The 19,421-nt window shown below is 39.0% G+C and overlaps 2 protein-coding genes across 2 annotated transcripts; both read left to right on the top strand.

The window, feature by feature from the left end:
* Positions 1 to 323: 323 nt before the first annotated feature.
* capns1a (calpain, small subunit 1 a) lies at positions 324 to 5,826 on the top strand. Its single transcript, XM_079247600.1, has 11 exons — positions 324 to 418; positions 1,197 to 1,251; positions 1,346 to 1,382; positions 1,477 to 1,569; positions 1,727 to 1,784; positions 1,933 to 1,997; positions 2,193 to 2,261; positions 2,606 to 2,684; positions 2,968 to 3,084; positions 3,173 to 3,231; positions 4,252 to 5,826. The coding sequence occupies exons 2-11, from the start codon at positions 1,205 to 1,207 to the stop codon at positions 4,276 to 4,278; spliced, it is 651 nt and encodes a 216-aa protein (XP_079103726.1). The 5' UTR covers positions 324 to 418; positions 1,197 to 1,204; the 3' UTR covers positions 4,279 to 5,826.
* A 2,544-nt stretch (positions 5,827 to 8,370) lies between these two features.
* LOC306761899 (uncharacterized protein) lies at positions 8,371 to 12,726 on the top strand. The gene is made up of 5 exons (XM_079248227.1): positions 8,371 to 8,722; positions 10,097 to 10,295; positions 10,430 to 10,867; positions 11,014 to 11,067; positions 11,168 to 12,726. Exons 2-5 carry the CDS (start codon positions 10,169 to 10,171, stop codon positions 11,602 to 11,604), a joined length of 1,056 nt encoding a protein of 351 aa, XP_079104353.1. The 5' UTR covers positions 8,371 to 8,722; positions 10,097 to 10,168; the 3' UTR covers positions 11,605 to 12,726.
* The last annotated feature ends 6,695 nt before the right edge of the window (positions 12,727 to 19,421 follow it).

Below are 19,421 nucleotides of genomic sequence, written 5' to 3'. Positions count from 1 at the left end.
GTATTACTAAATAAATGCTTTTCTAGTTGGATGTAATAAATGTTAAGTAGTTTATATTTATTCTTTAGTAGTTAAGAAAACAAATAGAGGTCGCATTGAGCCTGCCCAAAGCCATGTCACAACCTCTCTTATCTATTTGAGCTTACTGTCAGCAGAACCAGACAGCATAAAGAAAACAATAAACAGTGACACAACACATTACTATTAATTTTTTGTAACGCAAACCAAAGACGGAAATAAGAATAAATCGTCCTCCCACTTTTCTTGGCTGCAGCGTCGGTCGGGGTGTGTTCACGGACCCCTCCCACCGTCGGTCGGGGTGTGTTCACGGACCCTCCCACAAACCGAGTTTAGAGTGAATGCTGCAGGCTGAAACCAACATCGTGCTTTTCACCTCACAAAGCGCTGCTGCCACACGGTAAACCATCCCGTAACTTACATTGTTATAAAATAAGAGCAGTTTTTACTTGTATAAAGTGGATATAGTGGATTTATCCGGTCAGTTGTGCTAAATTAAACGACAACGTAGCTAGATTAGCTTAGCTCGCCTGTCTCATGCTAGTCCGGCCTGTTTGACATTAGGTTTCGACTAACTAGTTGAACATGTTAGAAGGACTTTTTAAGATGCTAAAAAGCTTTATTGCATTGTAGCTTTATTAAAAGGCTACATGATTTTAAACTTGAAGCATGACAGCTTTGTGTCTTGTGTGGAGTTAGCAAACCGAAACGAGGAAATTTAGCAGTAATGTTGATGTTATTTAACTTCCTTAAACGTGTAAACATCAACCGATTGTATGTCAGATATATGTTTTATTATTATAAAAAGCTGGTAAAGCTTTTGCAGCTGGGTGTGGTGTAAATTCTTACCCTTAACAGGAAATATTTTAAGAGGGCGACTATGGGGAGTGCCAGTCTGTAATCAGTGTGTACACAGAGGAGGGGCAGGATATACCTATTTTAATAATGAACCTAAATGGCCAGATTAAACCAACAAATTTAAGAAAAACAGGACATGTGGAAAAATTTAGCCATCATTGCATTGTCACCTTTTTTTTTTTTTTTTTTGTGGGATTTCCCAGATTAAAAGCCATGCAATAAAGCAGAAAAAAAATCAACGAACTGTGTTCCCATAAAACTGAGCTCTTTCACGGTGATACAAATCAGAAATCCATTAACAGATTGATTTTTATTTGCAGTTGAGAGGATGTTCTTTGCTAACAAATTCATCAAAGGCATCATTGATGTTGTCAGGTAAGAATATCTATAAATGATTTAATTTGGAGGCAAAAATAAAGGTGTTTTGTGGCTTAATGTCTTCCTTTCATATCTGATTCTGTCTTTATAGCAACATCGACCCCGAGCAATTCACTCCAGCTGCTCCTGTAAGTGTTTCATGACCCATCCATTGCTGTTTGCTAGTCATTGTTGTCCGCCTCTATGATGCCAGGGTTTCTGATCATTTCCTCCATCTCACAGCCTCCACCACGCAGGCCGGTTGCATATGCAGAGCAGCATGAAAGCGACGAGGAGAAGCAGTTCCGCAGAGTCTTCCAGCAGCTTGCTGGAGATGTTAGTGTCAATCTAGATTAATCTTTGACTCTTAAGTGGTTTTTAATGGCAGCACTTAAATGTGTTGCACTAAAACTGTTCACATGAAGACCATTTATGAATATTTATCTGCACAGCTGTTTTCAGGCTTCTTCTCTGTTGTTTTTTTGTCACACAGGACATGGAAGTCAGCCCAAATGAACTGATGAATATCCTGAACAGAATCATTGGAAAACGTAAGATTTGTTTTGCACCAGACACACTAGAAGGTTACCCGCAGCTCTGCTCTAATGCATAGCTCTTTGACCCAGGTTTTAACTGTAATGTCTCCTGTCAGTGCATCTTTAAAGATGTACATTTATGGTGACTGACTTGTGTTTTTAGATGGAGACCTGAAGACAGATGGTTTCAGCATTGAGTCTTGCAGGAGCATGGTGGCTGTCATGGATGTATCCTTTCTGTCATTTGTGTTCTTTATGCATTATTCAACCCCTATGACCATGTAGAAAACAGAGCTCACTGTGTCACCTAACTAAAAAAAAAAGTACACCTTGGGCAAATACAAGGTATCTGTGAGTAGTGCAACTGTTTGATTAAACTTGAGCTGAAGAGGACTTTCCTTGTTTTCCTTAATACTGCTTCAGAGTGATAGCACTGGAAAACTCGGCTTCCACGAGTTCAAACATCTCTGGAATAATATAAAGAAATGGCAGGTCAGTACTGCAGGGCATTTTCTTTTGTCCCACACATCTGCTTCTATCAAGTCAGTGTTAAAGATCGACAGCAAAAGTGAACGGGAAATAAATGTTAGCAGAATGAATGAACGGTATCGCCTGATTTACATATGCAGTGTGTCAAACTTCCTTTATTTGATTATCTGGATATTTTTGAATAGACATAAATGTTATCTTCATGCCAGGTTTACTGAACGAATGTCCCGGTTGTTTTGGTGACTAAACTGTGCATAAATAATGGAATTTTAAGAAAAACTTATTGAGATACCAAAAAGTTTGAGGTTGCGTAACAGCTTTAAACGCTGTCTGTTATTACTGTTTAGGGCGTGTACAAGTCTTACGACACGGATGGCTCTGGTGTTATTGGTCCTAATGAGTTGCCCGACACTTTCAGAGCTGCTGGTGAGGATTTATTTAATCTTCTATATTTGGCTGTTCAGGTAAAGTTACATTTATAGACACAAACGTAGAAAAAAGGGGGCGAATGGGAGGGTTGGATTACTGTCATTAGTTGTAAAATTAAAAATGTTTAATTTTGCATATTTGTCTTTAGAGAAAAGCTAATTTCTGTTTGCATGATATTACTTTAATCATGGCAGGTTAATGCTGAACTTGATGACTGAATTTGCAGCTCAGCATTCATGTAAATGCTGGTTAACGGTAATGGACATGTCTCTTACTGCAGGGTTCCCTCTAAATGATCAGCTCTTCCAGATGATCATTCGCAGATACAGCGACGAAAACGGAAACATGGACTTTGACAACTACATCGGCTGCCTTGTGCGACTTGACGCCATGTGCCGTGAGTTTCAGAGACATGTCTTGATTTGGTTCCCCGTTGGTGTCGAAGTTGAAGAATAACTGTCTATTAATGTGTGACCTAATTTCAGGTGCCTTCAAAATTCTGGATAAAGATAACGATGGAACAATCAAAGTCAACGTTCAAGAGGTAAAGTAGTTTAAATTGTTTAGTTTCGACTTGAATTTAGACCTTTAAAGAAGAAATGACTTGATCGAGCTACATTTAAAAAAATACACAATTCAAAAGTCCAGACCTCTTAAGACCCCCCCCCAAGCCCCGCATCCAAAGCACAGATGTGCGCAGTTGTCATACTTCTGGGTTCAGGAGCGCTGGGCAACCATAATTCCCAATATGTTTAAGTGTATACTAGGCATGCACCGATCCACTTTTTGGGAGTTCTGATCCAATACCGATATCTGAAACTTGAATATCTGCCGATACTGATATTTGCAGATACCAAATCTGTTTATGTGAACATGATTGTGACTATGGTTATTACCGCTGTTATAACTGTGTAGGATTTCATTAAGTTGTAATAAATGACCCATCCTTTCTGAAGTTTCTTCACCAATACAGATATAACAACATTACAGATCTAACAATTTCAACAAGTTTTGTTTTGATTTGGCAGATTTTACCTAAATACAACTATAAATGTGTGGTTTTGAAACAAAGATCTCGCTTTTAGTGGAACAAAAAATGTCACATTTTAACATTCAAGGCATTTATTTCTTTTAAAACTTGACTGGTGTGGTATCTATATACTTTTATTAACACCAAGTACGAGTACCCTCGCTTGGTATTGAGCCACTATCGGTATCTGTGCATCCCTAGTGGTGTGTACTATATTTTGGCGTAGTTAACTAGCTAACATAGCTAGCCAAGTTCTAGCTCTTCCTTTGTTGCCTTTAAAATTGCTTCGAGTCTCTGAAAGCACAGAGGGTTCATGGGACAATTTTTTTTTTCCAGCCCTGTCCGTTCCACTTGTGACTAAATTGTTTTATTTTTACATTAGCGCATTTAATTAATTGGCTGCAGTCAGGATGTGAGGGGGTTTTAAGCAGTAGAGTAAAACATGTTCCCAGAAAAAATCTCCTACCCAACCTTTAAGTCATTCCTCTGTGTGTTCAGCCTTTCATGACGTCATTTCTGCTCTTGTCTTTGCAGTGGCTTCAGTTGACCATGTACTCTTGAGTCCCAGTGATGCCTCTTGATGCCTGTTTTATTGAACCACTTTTTTTTTTACAACAGTACAAAATACTTTATCCATTATCTATCCAGTTTTCTGTTACATTTGTGTGCCATTTTATAATCGACAATCAGCGCAATGGAAGTGTTGTTGGATGTGTTATGGCTCAGTAATTTGTTTTGCAAGTCAGAATTTTATACACTTGGTCATTGCTGAAAATCAGAAACAAATGCCCCTGAAAGGTCAGGACAAGAACGCAGCCCACATGAATGAGGTGTGCAAACATCACTGTGTTGAATTGGTGTCATTTGGTTAGCGTGTTTGGTATTTACCCTGAAGTCAAAAATAGCACGAGGAGAGACAGACCAACACCTGAGAATTTGACAAACCTGATCAGAAGCGGCTTTGCTTTGGGGTTTGGGGCTGGTTTCACAAAGGCATGTCCTGTTAAGAGTTACCATCCTAGTTTTACTCTTCACTTGTTTTCATGCTAAAGTTAGTGGAGAAAAAGAAAAGATTTAGGGAAAATTCACGGCTTCTGACAACTCCGTCACCTGCTAGCAAAGTTGGGAGAGACTACTGTAAAGATGTTGCTAGAAAAACATCTCCCATGAAGCACGTGGTGTCTATCAGAGTTTATAGAGATCAAGTGTGAAACATTAGCATGGTTGTTGGTTTTCCCCTGCATGAAGAGCCAAACAGTCAGTTCCACCGGTTTTACTTGTTTACATCTTCTCTGAAGTGCATCGGTGTGTGTAGACAAGTCGTGTGGCAACTATTCTTCTTGATAACGCCTGTTGGGGTTGGACAATCTGATTCCTGAAAGTTACTGAGCAACAAATTCTTAGAAAACTTTAAACCAGCCTTAACCTGTAACAAAACAAAATCTCTTTCGAGTAGAACTTACCTATCTGGTTTGCATTGCTTTGCTTTTTAAACTTGTTTAAATTTTAGACTTTGTGAAACCAGCTGGTAAAACAGGATCTGGTCCATCAACTTTTTATTTTTGCTGAAGGGAGAATAAGGGTAAATGTATTAAGACACAGTCTGAACACACTAGAGCACATTATAATTAACTGCACTTACCACGTTTAGCATTGAAGTTGTATTTACTTTAAATCACTAGCTGTCAAGAATGTGTTGCACATCCACAAAAGGGCAAAGTGGGATAAAAATGCTGAACTTTCTCTAAAGTGACATGCAGTTACATAGTTTAATGTCTATATGCAGCATATCCGCCTCTGTTTACCACGCTGAATGCAAAGGTATGCCAACATCCCAAGGAGCCAAGTTTTGTTTAGACCGTTTAATATTATGCCATTTAATGTTCAGTACTTGTAGTGATGACTATTTACTGTATACTTTGGTAAATATCTGAAGAGAACGGCAGCACAATGTGTGAATTAATAATATATATGTATGCCAATAATGCATGCACTCATTAGTTAAGATGCCATAAAGGGTTTTAACTATGTAGTTCCAACCATAGCCAATAAACTTCCTGAATATGCTTAAAGTTCTGTGCCATATTTTAAATAAAAAGAAAGGATTGAAAATGCAATGCAAGTCTGATTCATGATTAAATGTTGACTAAGTAAGTTTCCCCTTCAGCTGATCTGAGGCTCGGCTTTGAACAGCCATTCAGAAAAGTTTTGCAGTTTAGCTTAATCCAACTTTTTTCCTGTCCAGCATCATGCAGGAGGAATGATGGTCTGTTTATATTAATCTACTTTGCTAAAGTGAGCTTTTTATGTCTATGATAAGTTATGTAAAAAAGTATTTTACTGATACTTGAGAGGAAAAGAAGGGGGAGTAGAACAGAAAGACTCAACAAAATAAAATATAATTGTAGTTTCTGATAATTAATGCAGTCAGATTATTTTGATTTTAAGACACGATATTTAGTAGATTTTCTCTGAGTTGGACCCATCGCATCCTGTCTCTTCTCTGAGCTCCCTCCAGCCAGTAAAAGTATTCAATATTGACTTCCTGTCTTATATGTTCAGATGGGATATTTCACACTGAGGCTCTGAAGCTTCTTTCATTCTGTTCAAACAGACTGCTTTGAATCACTGTTGAGGCTTCTATCATGTGTAATCATGTGACCAAAGACATTGGAGACTTGATACATGCTGAAGAAACACAAGTGAGAGTACTGATTTGAATCTTTTCTCGTGGTTTCAGTCATTGTCAGAGACCTTTAATTGTGGCAGAACTATAAAGCTGGCAAATGCAACTAAAACAATCTCATATATGGTAATATTTTGACCTTGTGGCTCCCACAAAGATAAGTCTTTATGATATATGGTTTGGCTAGTAGTAGAATCAAATGCGGAAAATAAATAAATGGTGTATTATAACACTTATAATTTGTAAGTAGTTTCTGACACATATGGCTATTTAGTCCACAAATCATGAAGATCAGTCTGTAATATTAGTATTGTACTTCCCAACAGTGATTTTAAAATACAACATATAAAATAAATTTAAAGTCACGTCTCCTGTAATCACAAGTAGGGACATGGCAACACACGCTGCTTTAACTCCAGATGACCACTGAATGTCACTAGCATGATCTGTCAGGGTTTGACGCTTCAAATCTTGTTTTTGAAACAGCTGGGAAGACGTCTCAAATGCTTCAGAGGGCTTCATCTGCTCATCTCCTTACTTCCTCCTCTGTCTCTTTCTCCACCTTTTCATCTGATAATATCTTCTTGTGTTTCTTTGCTGAATTATCATGTTGTAGTTGAAAATGGTCGGTGAATTAATATCCAGTTGCTTGTGAAGTGTGATTTCTCAGTAACCACTGATAAAAAAAACACCTTTCTTATATATTGCAAATTACATACTTTCTTGGGATAAACAGGTATTAAAGAGTAATATATGCTTTTAACAGAAAAGATGGATGATATGGTCTTAATCTATATTAAATTGAAGCACTGGTAGAGTGATACCTGAATAAGTAGGTGTGAATGTGATGGGAGTAAATGTTATATTATGCAAGTTTTAGAGTTGCAATTTATTGTGTCTTTCTCTTAAAATGCTATGAACCGAATAATACATTTTCAACAAGTCAGAGTTATTATGGAGGGTTGAAAAGGGTGAAATACAAAAAATGTTAAATAATCCAGTGGTGCATCCGGTTTTTTGTTCTTTATTTGACAGGGACAAAGCATATTAGAACAAGAGACGTCGTCTAAATATGCCAGTTTTAGCCAGAAGGCTCATTTTCATCTGTCGTCCCTGAGCCTCTGTTGAGATCCAGATCATCATTATTGAAATCACTGAGATCATCATTATTTCATGATGAGCAACAGGAATTCATGATAAAGTCTTCATAAATTAATGCATTAGTTCATGAGTTACACATTACTTAAGTATATGATTTGTACCATTATTATAAAGTGTTACAGAAAATTCATGTAAAACAAACACTAATATTAACTAATTAAAAGTTTCATTAAAATCGGTCAAGAGCATGCGCTCTCTACATCCCACTGCAACTCCATCGCATACTGATGACGCGAACGATACCGGAACTTGTAGTTCTCCTTCAAAATAAGGCCGCTGTAGGCATAAAGATATTTTAAAACTATAAACTAACTTTAAAAAGCAGATAAATAAAAAGCACTGGTTGAAAATGTTGAATTATAAACTATTTGTTCAACTATACCTATAAGATAAGGTGGCCTTGCCATTCTAATGAGAATGTGTACGTAAATAACGAGCAAGTGAAAACCGGAAGTTTGTTTGTTGTTTTTTTTTAAAATTAAGTTTTCAAAAAGTTATGTCATGGGTTAGTTTTTATGAAGTGTAATTATGAAGATGATCATTAAAAAGGAACAACAACACAGAAATTAAACAGTATAATACAAGGAGAATCAACCAGTGATGTAGTTGTATAGTTTGCACAAATGTAAGGTTTTCCTATGTTTTAGGTTAGTATAGTTCAATTTTTGGATCAAATGAAAAAATCAACTTAATAAATAAAAAAATAAAAAAAAATAAAAAAACAACAACAAAAATGTAAACCGGATATAATTCATGCTACATTAGCATCACATGGGCTAGCTTTACGGTTGCTATCTTGTCGACAGGGAAGTTTTTCTTCTCATTTCTATACCCAATCGCAGCTTTTTTTTGGTAGTGGTGATATATCCTTCGTCTTATGAATTATTTTTTCATTCGTATGCATATTTTGAAGCTTGATTGCGTGACTGAAACGCTTCATTAGCCATTTATCAACATAGCGTTAGCTACCGTAGCATTGGTGCAGAGAGCTACCTTACTAAAAGGTGTTGTTGTGTAACATCAGAGGAACAGTAGCCTAATATATTCTGCTGTCTAGAAAGACGACAAAACACCCATGCTTCCTTCAGATTGTAAGACCATGTAGGCAAAGGAGCCCTTTGGATGCAGTTGATAGCGGAATCTGCTTTAGCCTGCTAGGTAGGCTAACGCATGTGTAAAATGTTCATTGTTCATTCACTCTTACTGTGCAAATGCTGTCAGTGTGATTGTAGCAACAATTATCTGATTTTTCCTGATTAATGGTGTGATCTGTTTTTGCAGTTATATTAGAGGTTTGAAATTGTTTTTATTTTACTGTCAGCTTGGCTAATTTAGCAGTCAGACTTGCTCAGCTGTTGTCCTTGAACGCATCACTGTATTGCTGCTACTTATTCGATAATTTATCAGATTAGATTAGATTAGATTAAACTTTATTGTCATTACACATCTACAAGTACAATGCAACGAAACGCAGTTGGCAATAAGCAACAAGTGCAAAGTATACAGTTGTGCTCATTTATTCATACCCTTTCATTAAAGAAGAAAAAAAAAAACAGCTGCCTGTAAAATAAGATGAAATTGACTAAAGTAATAATAAATAAAAATTTTATGAAAATCGTTAAATTATTTTCTAATTCTGGTTTGATATAATTTTTTTTTTTAAAGCAGACAAATAAGATAATTTATTACATATTGCATCACTCATAAACTAATATTTTGTTGAACAATCCTTTAATGTTTCGCTCCAGTCAGGTGTTTTCTGTTCCTCTCAGTCAGACTTCTGCACCGGTTGACAGGTATTTTGTCCCACTGTTCAACAGAAAAATGCTCTAATTTGTCCAGGACCAATTTGTTTGTTTGTTTTTGTTTTTCTTTCTTCAACTCAATTTAAATGAAAAAACAGTGTCTTATATTACTAAATTATATTTTTACAAATTTTTAGTTATTGTTCCTTTTTTAAGTCTCCAGTTATTTGAGTGATTGTTGTAAATTCAGCCTTTTCTTTAATGAAAGGGGATGAATACATATGAGCACAACTATATATTATCTGCAGTATGTACAAGTATTTTATAGCTGTGGCATGAAGTGATTGTCACAGTATACTGATTTGAGTACTATGAACATTAATTACAGATGGATATGGGCTTTAAATATACATCCAGTGTTGGCAGAAGCTATTAAGATAATTACAGATGGTATGTACAGGTCTTATACCTTAACACTAGTGGAATTGGATGTTAAATAGTGTAAATAATAATAATGAGCAGCAGGCTGACTAAGTAAAAAAGTGAAGTAAAGTTCAGTGCATAGTATTCAGTCAGTTTGGGGGTGATGTGATGAGATGTGGGGTGCTATGAGGTAAATTGTTGGTGGGGGGGCAGAGTTCAGCAGGGAGACAGCCCCGGGGAAGAAGCTGTTCCTCAGACAGCTATTGGTTTAGCAGAACTTTTAGTTTCTCTAACAATAAACCAGTGACAGACCAGAACCGTTGTCATGCGTGCTTATATTCTGTTTTGTGTTCCTGTCAAGCAGACTGTTGATATCCTGACGCATAACTGGAGAGACACAAAGCAGCTGAAGATCTTGTGAAGCTTTGTCTGGAGGATGTCTTCATCATTATACTACAACCAGGACAGTGTTACTCGATTCAAGAAAAGAAAAGCTCGATTTTCATTCAGCGAAGTCCACATCCTACTGGATGAAGTGAGAAAGCATAGGATGGTTGTTGTTGGTATGTGTCTGCTTACCAGTTGTTTCTGACGTCCTCAGTAAAATAATTCTTCTTAAAATGAAAAGATTTTGTTTTTTCACTCTGAGAATTAAAACAAAATGGTATAAATTCCTTTTATTTTTTTATTCTAAAAGGTAAATTCAACCGTGGAGTGCCAACAGACACAAAGAAGCGCACATGGGCAGAGATTACGGCACGTGTCAATGAGATCGGGGAATGCCAACGTGAAGTCATAGAGGTCATCAAGAAATGGTCTGATCTGAAGTGTGACACGAAGAGAAAAGTGGCTGCCATGCGGTCGGGGACGGTGCCCAACAGAGGCCTTAACTCGCGCCTTTCCCGAGACCTTAATCCAACAGAGAAAATAGTCCTTCAGATTCTGGAGATGGACAATGAGGACCAAAGCACCGGCGACTTCAGTCCACTGGGGGACGATGATGACGTCCCAGAGGAGGAAGAAGAAATGGAAGAGGATGACATGATTGGAATGCAAAGTTCTCCTAATGGTGGCGTAGTCATGCCATCCATGCCACCCCCAACTTCCTACAGCGTGAGCGGACTTCCACAGTCAGGTAACATTTGTTTTAGCTTGTTCAAAAAATATGAAGTTACTACAAAATAACTGCCTTCCTCTCAAAGTACTACATCTTTGTTCCATTTTTATATTTAATGTGATGCTTCTGGTTCATGAACACGTGTGCTTCCTCTGATGTTGCAGGCGAGTCGTCACAGCCTGCTTTCGATATGCAATATGAGGTTCCTACAACAGAAGGTGATTTGATTATGTTTGGAAATAATTTTGGACAGTTTAGTTTAGATCTTTAGTTAAAAAAAAAAAAAAAAACTTTCATGTTTTTTTTTTCTGTGTCAAGATATTGAAACGACTTTTGGGGATTCAGATGATGATCAAAGGGAAGACGTCCTCTCTTCAGCTCAGACAACAAGGCCGACAGAAGATCATCAAATTAACAATGGTCCCCAAAAACAATCCCAGACATCGTCTGGACCGCCAGCTTCCACGACTGCGCTTCCGGGGTCAGGTCAGCCCTCGCAGGACACAAGGGACGGCGTATTGCAGAATGCGTCGCTGAGCCTCCAGGAGCAGCACGCCACCAACATTCTGCTGGAGACCGTTTCGCGCTCCCTGGAGCTGCTGTCTGAGTCTGTGCAGCAGCTGGCAGAGACTCAGCAGGAGTTTGTGCGCGAGTCGCTGCAGTTGCAGCGTGAGACGGTGCAGGTTCTCAGAGACTTCACAGGTGGTGCCATCGCGCTCATGCACGACAAACTGAACGGCCGGCCGGCGTTATAACGACAGGCCCGGACGGAGATATCGCCTAGTTGCATCACTGACTTCACACGCGGCCCCTCAGGTGCAGGAACACTTCGGTTCTGTTGGACGCCACCTCTGCTTACTGTACTTTTTTGATAGTACTTCAATGTACTGTGGTTGTTTTAAACTTTATTGGTAGAGACATTGTTTTTCTGGAGTTGCTGTCTGTGTGGTCACATCAAAGTTGGTCTGGAGAAAATAACTGATATTCGCCATAAAGAAAGAATACGGAGAGAATTTCTTTGCTACTGAAAGTCAGACTCCTACCACTGACATTTTTTTGCAAACATCCTTTAAGCCTTTTAATGTTATCATTGTAAAGAATGAATTTTTAATTTGGGAAAGTCTTGAAATGTGTCTTTTTGTTGTTTTTTTCTTTGCATCAGTGTCAGGAAATTACCACATGTACTGTAAAGGTTGAGTGGATCTCTGCACCTGACCATTATATGGTCTTTATGCCTGAGCTGAGCAAAACGTGTTTGATCCATTGGAAATAACTATATGTTAAAAAGGTTCATCTTGTGCGTTTTTTTTTGTTTTTTTTTACATGATAAACATGAACACTTGAATATAAAAGTTTCACTGAGTTCTTTTTGGTGTGGAATAAGCTGTCACAAAGTGAAACAAAGTGAAGCTCATTTTCCCAGCTGTGAATCTGGAAAATGCAGCATGCTCTGGTGGACACACTGGGGCTGTATTTTTTCCACTTGGCTGCATATAATGCATTTTAAACAAAATGGTCAAATATTTTCTGCTTCATAGGTTAAAAGTTCAAAAACAAGAAAATGTGGGGAACATTAAAACACTAGCGATGGTTTAAAAGTGTAATAAAAACAACACTTGGCATTGTTTGTTTATGGCATCATGGAGGAAGTTCAATATGTAAAGCAAGAAAAAAAGCAAAATAAAAAGAAACTACCAATGCATTGCTATTAAATATGTAATTTCAACGGCTGCTGGTTTGTGTCGGTTTACTACTTTTACCTCAGACATCAAGTCAGCCAAATCTTTGCAGATTAACAAAAATTTAAAAAAAAGGACATGAAGTTTTCTTCTCCCTGGGAGTGATGGTTATATTTAGGATGACAAAAAAAGCATTAAAACTGCATAATTTTAACGTGTACTTCCGTATTCAAGACACATTTTCTATGTTTTCCAATAAAAATGCTGGATTATAAATGAAGTTCTGTTTTTTGTTGCGTGCAGTGTCATAAAAACAACAGCAGGGGGCGCAGTTGCACAGTCTGACAGGCTAACCGGAAACTGACATAAATGAATTACAGACATGATCAATATTCTTTACTATATTTTGCAGCAAACTATGAACCCCAAAACTAGTTTGAGGCTTGACTCATAACAAACATTGGAATATCACGTGATTATGCTGCAAATATGTCTTTTTTTTTCTCTTTTGGAAGTTTATAGGTAATTTTTAGTACAACAGGGAAGGAGACTGAAGCAAAAACGGCAAAAATCAGAGCTGAACGCATGAGAAATAATATCCTGTCAGTAATGGAATCAGATATTGGAAAGGACATAAATAGGTAAATTAATAAATGATGTCTCAGACACACATTGGATCTATAATAGGTCTTTACCTGGGATAATGTGCTGCTTTTAGAGCTGAAGTAGAAGGATGCTGCAGCCAGATTTCTGTTTAAAACACATAAACATAAATCAAATCAAACTTCATTTGTATAGCACTTTTCGTGCTTAAAAACAATACAAAGTGCTTTACATTATAAAACAATTTACATCAAAATAGATAAAACACAAACACACATTCACCCATAGTCCCCTTTCACCCACCCACAACCACCCTCACCCGTGCCCTATTAGCCCTTTAACAGTTAAAAGAAGACAAATGGCCAGGTACCAGATAAGGAAACAATATCCTCAGGGTGCACCTACAGAAACCCCCACCCACGACCACCCAGGCCATCACCATGGGGGCCACCCGACATTTAATCTACTTTTTCCTCATTAAATTACGGCTACGTGTTCAATACAGGATAAATGATAACATTCTGCTGATTGCACATGGAATAAATGTATTAATAGTCTGTCACAAACGCTTTTATCTGACCCTCTGCTGCCTTTGTTTCCAAGCAGTACTTTGTATCAGCAGCTTTTAGTAGTTTTCAGACCCAGATTTGTTTTCTGGAGACTGACTGACAACCTCCACATCAAAATCTGGTGTCACTGCCAGAACTTGACTCTCAGATAAGAACACATTTCTTTCTTGTTCTTTGTTTTTATCATTATGTCTTCAGGGATTAACTCTTCAATGTATTAATTGAAGATGGTAATTTTATTATATGTTTCATGCTGCTCTAACATTTTTCCACATCTTTAGCTCTGTTTGTTTGCCATGACTTTGGTCATTTTGTTGGTTTTAGTTGTGTTGTGCACCTTAACTTGACCAGGTTGTATCATCATTATTGTCGCTTTTATACATTTAAGTAGCTTTATGGAACTCCCTTCCTCTCAGCCTGACATCATCTGAGTCAGTGATCTCTTTTAAAAAGCAGCTTAAGACATATCTTTTTAATTGTGCTTTTACTTGGTTTTATTTATTTTTTATATTCTTTCTTGATGGTTTTTATGTTGTTTTAATGTTTTTGTGTTTTTGTTGTGAAGTGCTTTGTGATTTTAATCTTGAAAGGTGCTAAATAAATAAACCTTTACTTACTTACTTGCATATTGATCATATTATTTTATACTGTATCAAAGAAAAATGGACATGCTGGCTGCTGATTCAACACTATCCAGCATCACCTGTCGCCATGAACATCTCTTTGCCTATTAGTCAAACAGGTTGCAGGTCAGCTCAGCTCTAATGTTCAGCTTTTTTCCCCTCAAACACATACAATACAAACCAAGGATGCACATTTGTGTAACATTATACGTTGTTTGAGAAGGAGCAGAAGGAAGGCTTATTTAAATACTCCTCCTTATTTATAGTCTTGCATTTTCACAGTTATATGGCTATATACACAGTTTACATACTGAAAGCTTTATTTTCTAGATTATTTATAGCTTTACTGCTGGATTTACCTCATTTTCTGCTCAGAACTGTGTCGAGCATAAAGGACTCAAGTCCTCTTTGAATGACAAAAGGCACATTTTGACTTTAGTGTCTTATACAGTATGAGACTGTAATGGTAAACAAACAGCTCAGCAGCGAAAGATGTATGGGGTGGGGGGTGGGGGGGTTGACCTGATATATCCAGCTCCTTTCTTCATATCTGCATTGTAAAATACACACACACACACACACTAACTCACACATACACAAGAAAGAGGGATGGTTAAAATGGACTTGCATTGTTCCCCTGCAGCTCCTTCTGCCTCACTCAGTTAAACAGCTGCTGGGGTTGGGCCGGAGGGGGGGGGGGGGGCACTGGGATCCAGCAGAAGTTCAACAATCTGCTGGGGTTTCCTCTGTGTTATTGTGTCTGGTTGGGGGGCTGGGCTCTTTATAGGCAGCTGTATTCACATTGTGAGCAGCTCTTTTACCTTTAATTCTTTGCGGAGCCCCTTCAACCTGAGGCTTAAGCCCGTCTGAAAAGAAATGATTGAGCGCCTGTAAAACTGTATTCTGCTCTGTTCCAACTCCTGTTCCCTGTTCTGAAAAGGATGCAATGTTTTCTTCCTTAATTTGTGAGTGAATGCTTATGCTTAATCTGTCTTTTAATGGTGGAATACCTTTATAGGCTGCGCTTCTCTGGTCTGCTCGTCCACAGAAATGTAGATTTAGCCCTTTTTATCTGTTAGACTTTTACAAACCTCGCTGTTTCTCTGAAAGGAAACCTTACAGGAAGGTTCTCGTTTTGACAAAGTTGGTGGACATATGGTGGAAAGACGTGAATTTAGAGTGGTACAATAAGAAGTGAAGAAAATCTATCTATCGATCTATCTATCCACAAGTCTTTATGTAAGTTTCATCCCCCTTCCTGCTGCCCCATTGACCCTGGTGGCCTTTCCTTTTCTACAGTTTTCACCCCCCCACCTGTTCTCGTTCCTCCCTGCTCCCCCTTTCATCTCCCATCTGTCACTGAAGCTGCTGGACGACAGAGCCTAAAGAAAGGTAGGCTTGAAGGAAGGCGAATCGACTTGGAATGGATTAAATTATTATTATGGCCCCTTTTGTGCCTGGACAAAAGAGTCATTATGCATCTGCTGCTGTCAACGAAGAGTTCACTTTTATTTACTTCATCGTGTCCGTTGTTTCGGAGAGGATTTGTGACTCGATCAGAGACTCTGAGAAACAAATTTGTTTGTTCCATATGTGAAAGCAATGTCTGTTCTTTAGAAAATCTGAACACAAATGGGTTTTTAAGTGCACTGAGTCGTGCATGAAGGGAATAACTTTAGCAGAGAGATGAAAGATACAACCCCACTACCAAAACAAGCTGGGACATTGTATAATATGTAAATAAAACAGAATGCTATGATTTGCAAATCTCATAAATCATATATTTTCATTCACAACAGTAAATATATTCTGATTCAAAAGTGAGAAATTTTACTATTATAATTATTAAAATTGCTCATTTTTAATGTGATTTTAGCAACTTGCTGAAAAAACAGTCGAAACAGGGCCGTGTTTTCCACTTCGCAGCATTAAATCTTATTTTAACAACAGTCTGGACACATCTGGGAGCTGTGATGACCTTCCGGGACTATTTCCCTGGGAGAATAAAGATGAACAATTCTGATCTGGTTCCTCTTTAACAGTCCTGAATCTTCTTTATGTTTTGGTTCAATCATTTGTAAGATTTTCTTTTTAGGTTCTTTTTTTGTGGACGGCCCACAGGCCAGTTCAGGACCTGGACTCTATTACTCCTACATCATTGATCTTTTGCAACCAATGCAGTGGTGGGCTGCAAAGGACTTGATGAGAAAGTTTAGTAATCTGACTCAGGTGTTTTGGAGGAGAAACGTGTAAAATGTGCAAAGCATGGAGCCCTGATGACCTGGACTGGGAAACACTGGGTTAATGTGAGCCAGCTATGTATGCAGGACACCCCTGCTTTAAATCCTTGAAATAATATATTTAGCATATTATGTAAAATTACAATCTTTCAGTTCTAGACAATGCAGATTGCTTAGCTGAGGCTCATTTTTATTTCTGAGACGTGCCTCTCTAAGGTGCTTATTTAAAGCCCAATCATGTTACCGACCAGTTTCTCATTAACCTAATTAGCTGCATCTTGTTCCTCCAGCTGCTTCTTTTAAGGGCCACTTGCTTTTCCAGCCTTTTGTTTTCCACATCCCATGGGAGTCCAGTTCCTGCCACCAAATTTTAAATGTGCAAATATTATTCATAGAACAGGAAAATGCCTTACTTTTAATAGTTTATTTCTTTATTTTATTAAAACTGGTTCATGTGAATGATGGCATCTGCCAGGATCCACAGAGAAAAGTTAAAACTCACATATACTGTGCAGAAACTGTATTTTGTCATCATGTGATCAAAGAAAAACTTCATTACTTTTCTCAACAGAAAGACTTTGCAGTTTTTCTGTCTGATTAAACCAGTTTAAGACAATCTGGAGCAAAGTTGTCAAACTCAAATATACAGAGGGACCAAATTTAAAACTGGACAAACTTGTGTGCCAACATTGATGTTGAAAAAATCTTCCAGATCTGACAATGAAGCTCATTGAACCTCGGTGGCAAAATGACGTGTTTTCAGCCGCTGTGTTATTTTGCTATCTCTGATTGCTTGTAGCTGGAAGTTGCTATGACTACTGTCTACAGAGGAGAAGGTCCCGTCCTGATGGACGCACCAAACCACCACCAGGTTTGTAATACTGGTGCTGTATAATATCGGCAGGCCAGTTGTCATTTAGTATTTCCTCGTGGGCCAAATATAATCACACTGTGGGCCAGAGTTTGACACTTATGATCTGAAGAAACAAACGTGTGTTCCTGTTCTGGTTAAATAGGTGAGAAACAGGTTTCATTGCTTCCACAAAGACAGACACAAGTACATCAGTACAAACTGCGTCCACATTAACAATAAACCATGTCCCTTTCTGTGATATTGGATTTTATGTGTTTGCTCGACCGGTCCAAAAACAGTCACCACCTGGATTTACCTGAGCAGACAGGTAAGAGTCTTCTGATGCAGAGAGCAGCTTTGTAGGAAGACACTTCATGCGGTCGTGGAGAAAATGTTAAGCTGTTTCAGGAGGTTGAAATAATTCACAACAAGCAGAGAAAACATTTAAGAGAGACTGAAGCTACTAAAACTGTTAGAACCTGATTAAAAACCGGAAGGATAGCGGGGAATGGTCATCTTCCCAGAAGAAATGTGGTTGAATTAGTCTTGAGTTATTGTGATCATTTTATTGTTTGATTAAATTAAATTGTAAGATAAAAAAAAAACCCCAGAACTTATAGATGTTTAATAGTGAAAGTAAGACCATTTTCACACATACAATGTAAATGGAATTCCGGATATTGGGATGAAACTGGTAGAAACTCTCTAATCAGTGAGTCTAAGTCGGATAAAAAGCCTCAGTTTAATAGGGGGCGTGAAGATTGGACTCTGTAGCGATGGAAGAGGGTGATGTGGTCTGATGTGGTCTGATGAGTCCAGATTTACCCTGTTCCAGTTTTGATGAAGCATCAGGGTAAGAAGAGAAGAAGGTAAAGTGATCCAGATGTCATGCCTGGTGCCTACTGTACCAGCCTGCAGGGAAAGGCCATGATCTGAGGTTTCTGCCACTGGTCTGGGTTCAGGTCTGGGTTCAGGTCTGGGCTCAAGTCTATGTTCAGGTATGGGTTCAGGTCTAGGTTCAGGTCTGGGTTCAGGTCTAGGTTCAGGTCTGGGCTCAAGTCTAGGTTCAGGTCTGGGTTCAGGTCTGGGCTCAAGTCTAGGTTCAGGTATGGGTTCAGGTTTGGACTCAGGTCTGGGTTCAGGTCTAGGTTCAGGTCTGGGTTCAGGTCTGGTTTCAGATCTGGACTCAGGTCTGGGTCCAGGTCTGGTTTCAGATCTGGACTCAGGTCTGGGTCCAGGTCTGGACTCAGGTCTGGGTTCAGGTCTAGGTTCAGGTCTGGGTTCAGGTTTGGACTCAGGTCTGGGTTCAGGTCTAGGTTCAGGTCTGGGTTCAGGTCTGGGTTCAGATCTGGACTCAGGTCTGGGTCCAGGTCTGGTTTCAGATCTGGACTCAGGTCTGGGTCCAGGTCTGGACTCAGGTCTGGGTTCAGGTCTAGGTTCAGGTCTGGGTTCAGGTCTGGGCTCAAGTCTAGGTTCAGGTATGGGTTCAGGTCTGGACTCAGGTCTGGGATCAGGTTTAGGTTCAGGTCTGGGTTCAGGTCTGGTTTCAGATCTGGACTCGGGTCTGGGTCCAGGTCTGGACTCAGGTCTGGGTTCAGGTCTAGGTTCAGGTCTGGGTTCAGGTCTGGGTTCAGGTCTAGGTTCAGGTCTGGGTTCAGGTCTGGGTTCAGGTCTGGGTTCAGGTCTGGACTCAGGTCTTGGTCCAGGTCTGGACTCAAGTCTAGGTTCAGGTATGGGTTCAGGTCTGGACTCAGGTCTAGGTTCAGGTCTGGGTCCAGGTATGGGTTCAGGTCTGGGTTCAGGTCTAGGTTCAGGTCTGGGTTCAGGTCTGGTTTCAGATCTGGACTCAGGTCTGGGTCCAGGTCTAGGTTCAGGTCTGGGTTCAGGTCTAGGTTCAGGTCTGGGTTCAGGTCTGGGCTCAGGTCTGGGTTCAGGTCTAGGTTCAGGTCTGGGTTCAGGTCTGGGCTCAAGTCGAGGTTCAGGTATGGGTTCAGGTCTAGACTCA

The sequence above is a fragment of the Telmatherina bonti genome (genome assembly GCF_933228915.1).
Source record: "Telmatherina bonti genome assembly, chromosome: 10".
NCBI classification, from domain to species: domain Eukaryota; kingdom Metazoa; phylum Chordata; class Actinopteri; order Atheriniformes; family Telmatherinidae; genus Telmatherina; species Telmatherina bonti.
Note: the sequence above shows the minus strand (reverse complement) of the source record. Positions and strands in the feature narration are given on the sequence as shown.

Bases quoted from the DNA above. Each gene is read 5' to 3' on its own strand.
- capns1a (XM_079247600.1), top strand. From the start codon at position 1,205: ATGTTCTTTGCTAACAAATTCATCAAAGGCATCATTGATGTTGTCAG. The intron at 1,785-1,932 runs GTAAGATTTGTT...TTGTGTTTTTAG, and splicing joins GAACAGAATCATTGGAAAAC to ATGGAGACCTGAAGACAGAT. The intron at 3,085-3,172 runs GTGAGTTTCAGA...ACCTAATTTCAG, and splicing joins GCGACTTGACGCCATGTGCC to GTGCCTTCAAAATTCTGGAT.
- LOC306761899 (XM_079248227.1), top strand. From the start codon at position 10,169: ATGTCTTCATCATTATACTACAACCAGGACAGTGTTACTCGATTCAAG. The intron at 10,296-10,429 runs GTATGTGTCTGC...TTATTCTAAAAG, and splicing joins GCATAGGATGGTTGTTGTTG to GTAAATTCAACCGTGGAGTG. The intron at 10,868-11,013 runs GTAACATTTGTT...CTGATGTTGCAG, and splicing joins GAGCGGACTTCCACAGTCAG to GCGAGTCGTCACAGCCTGCT.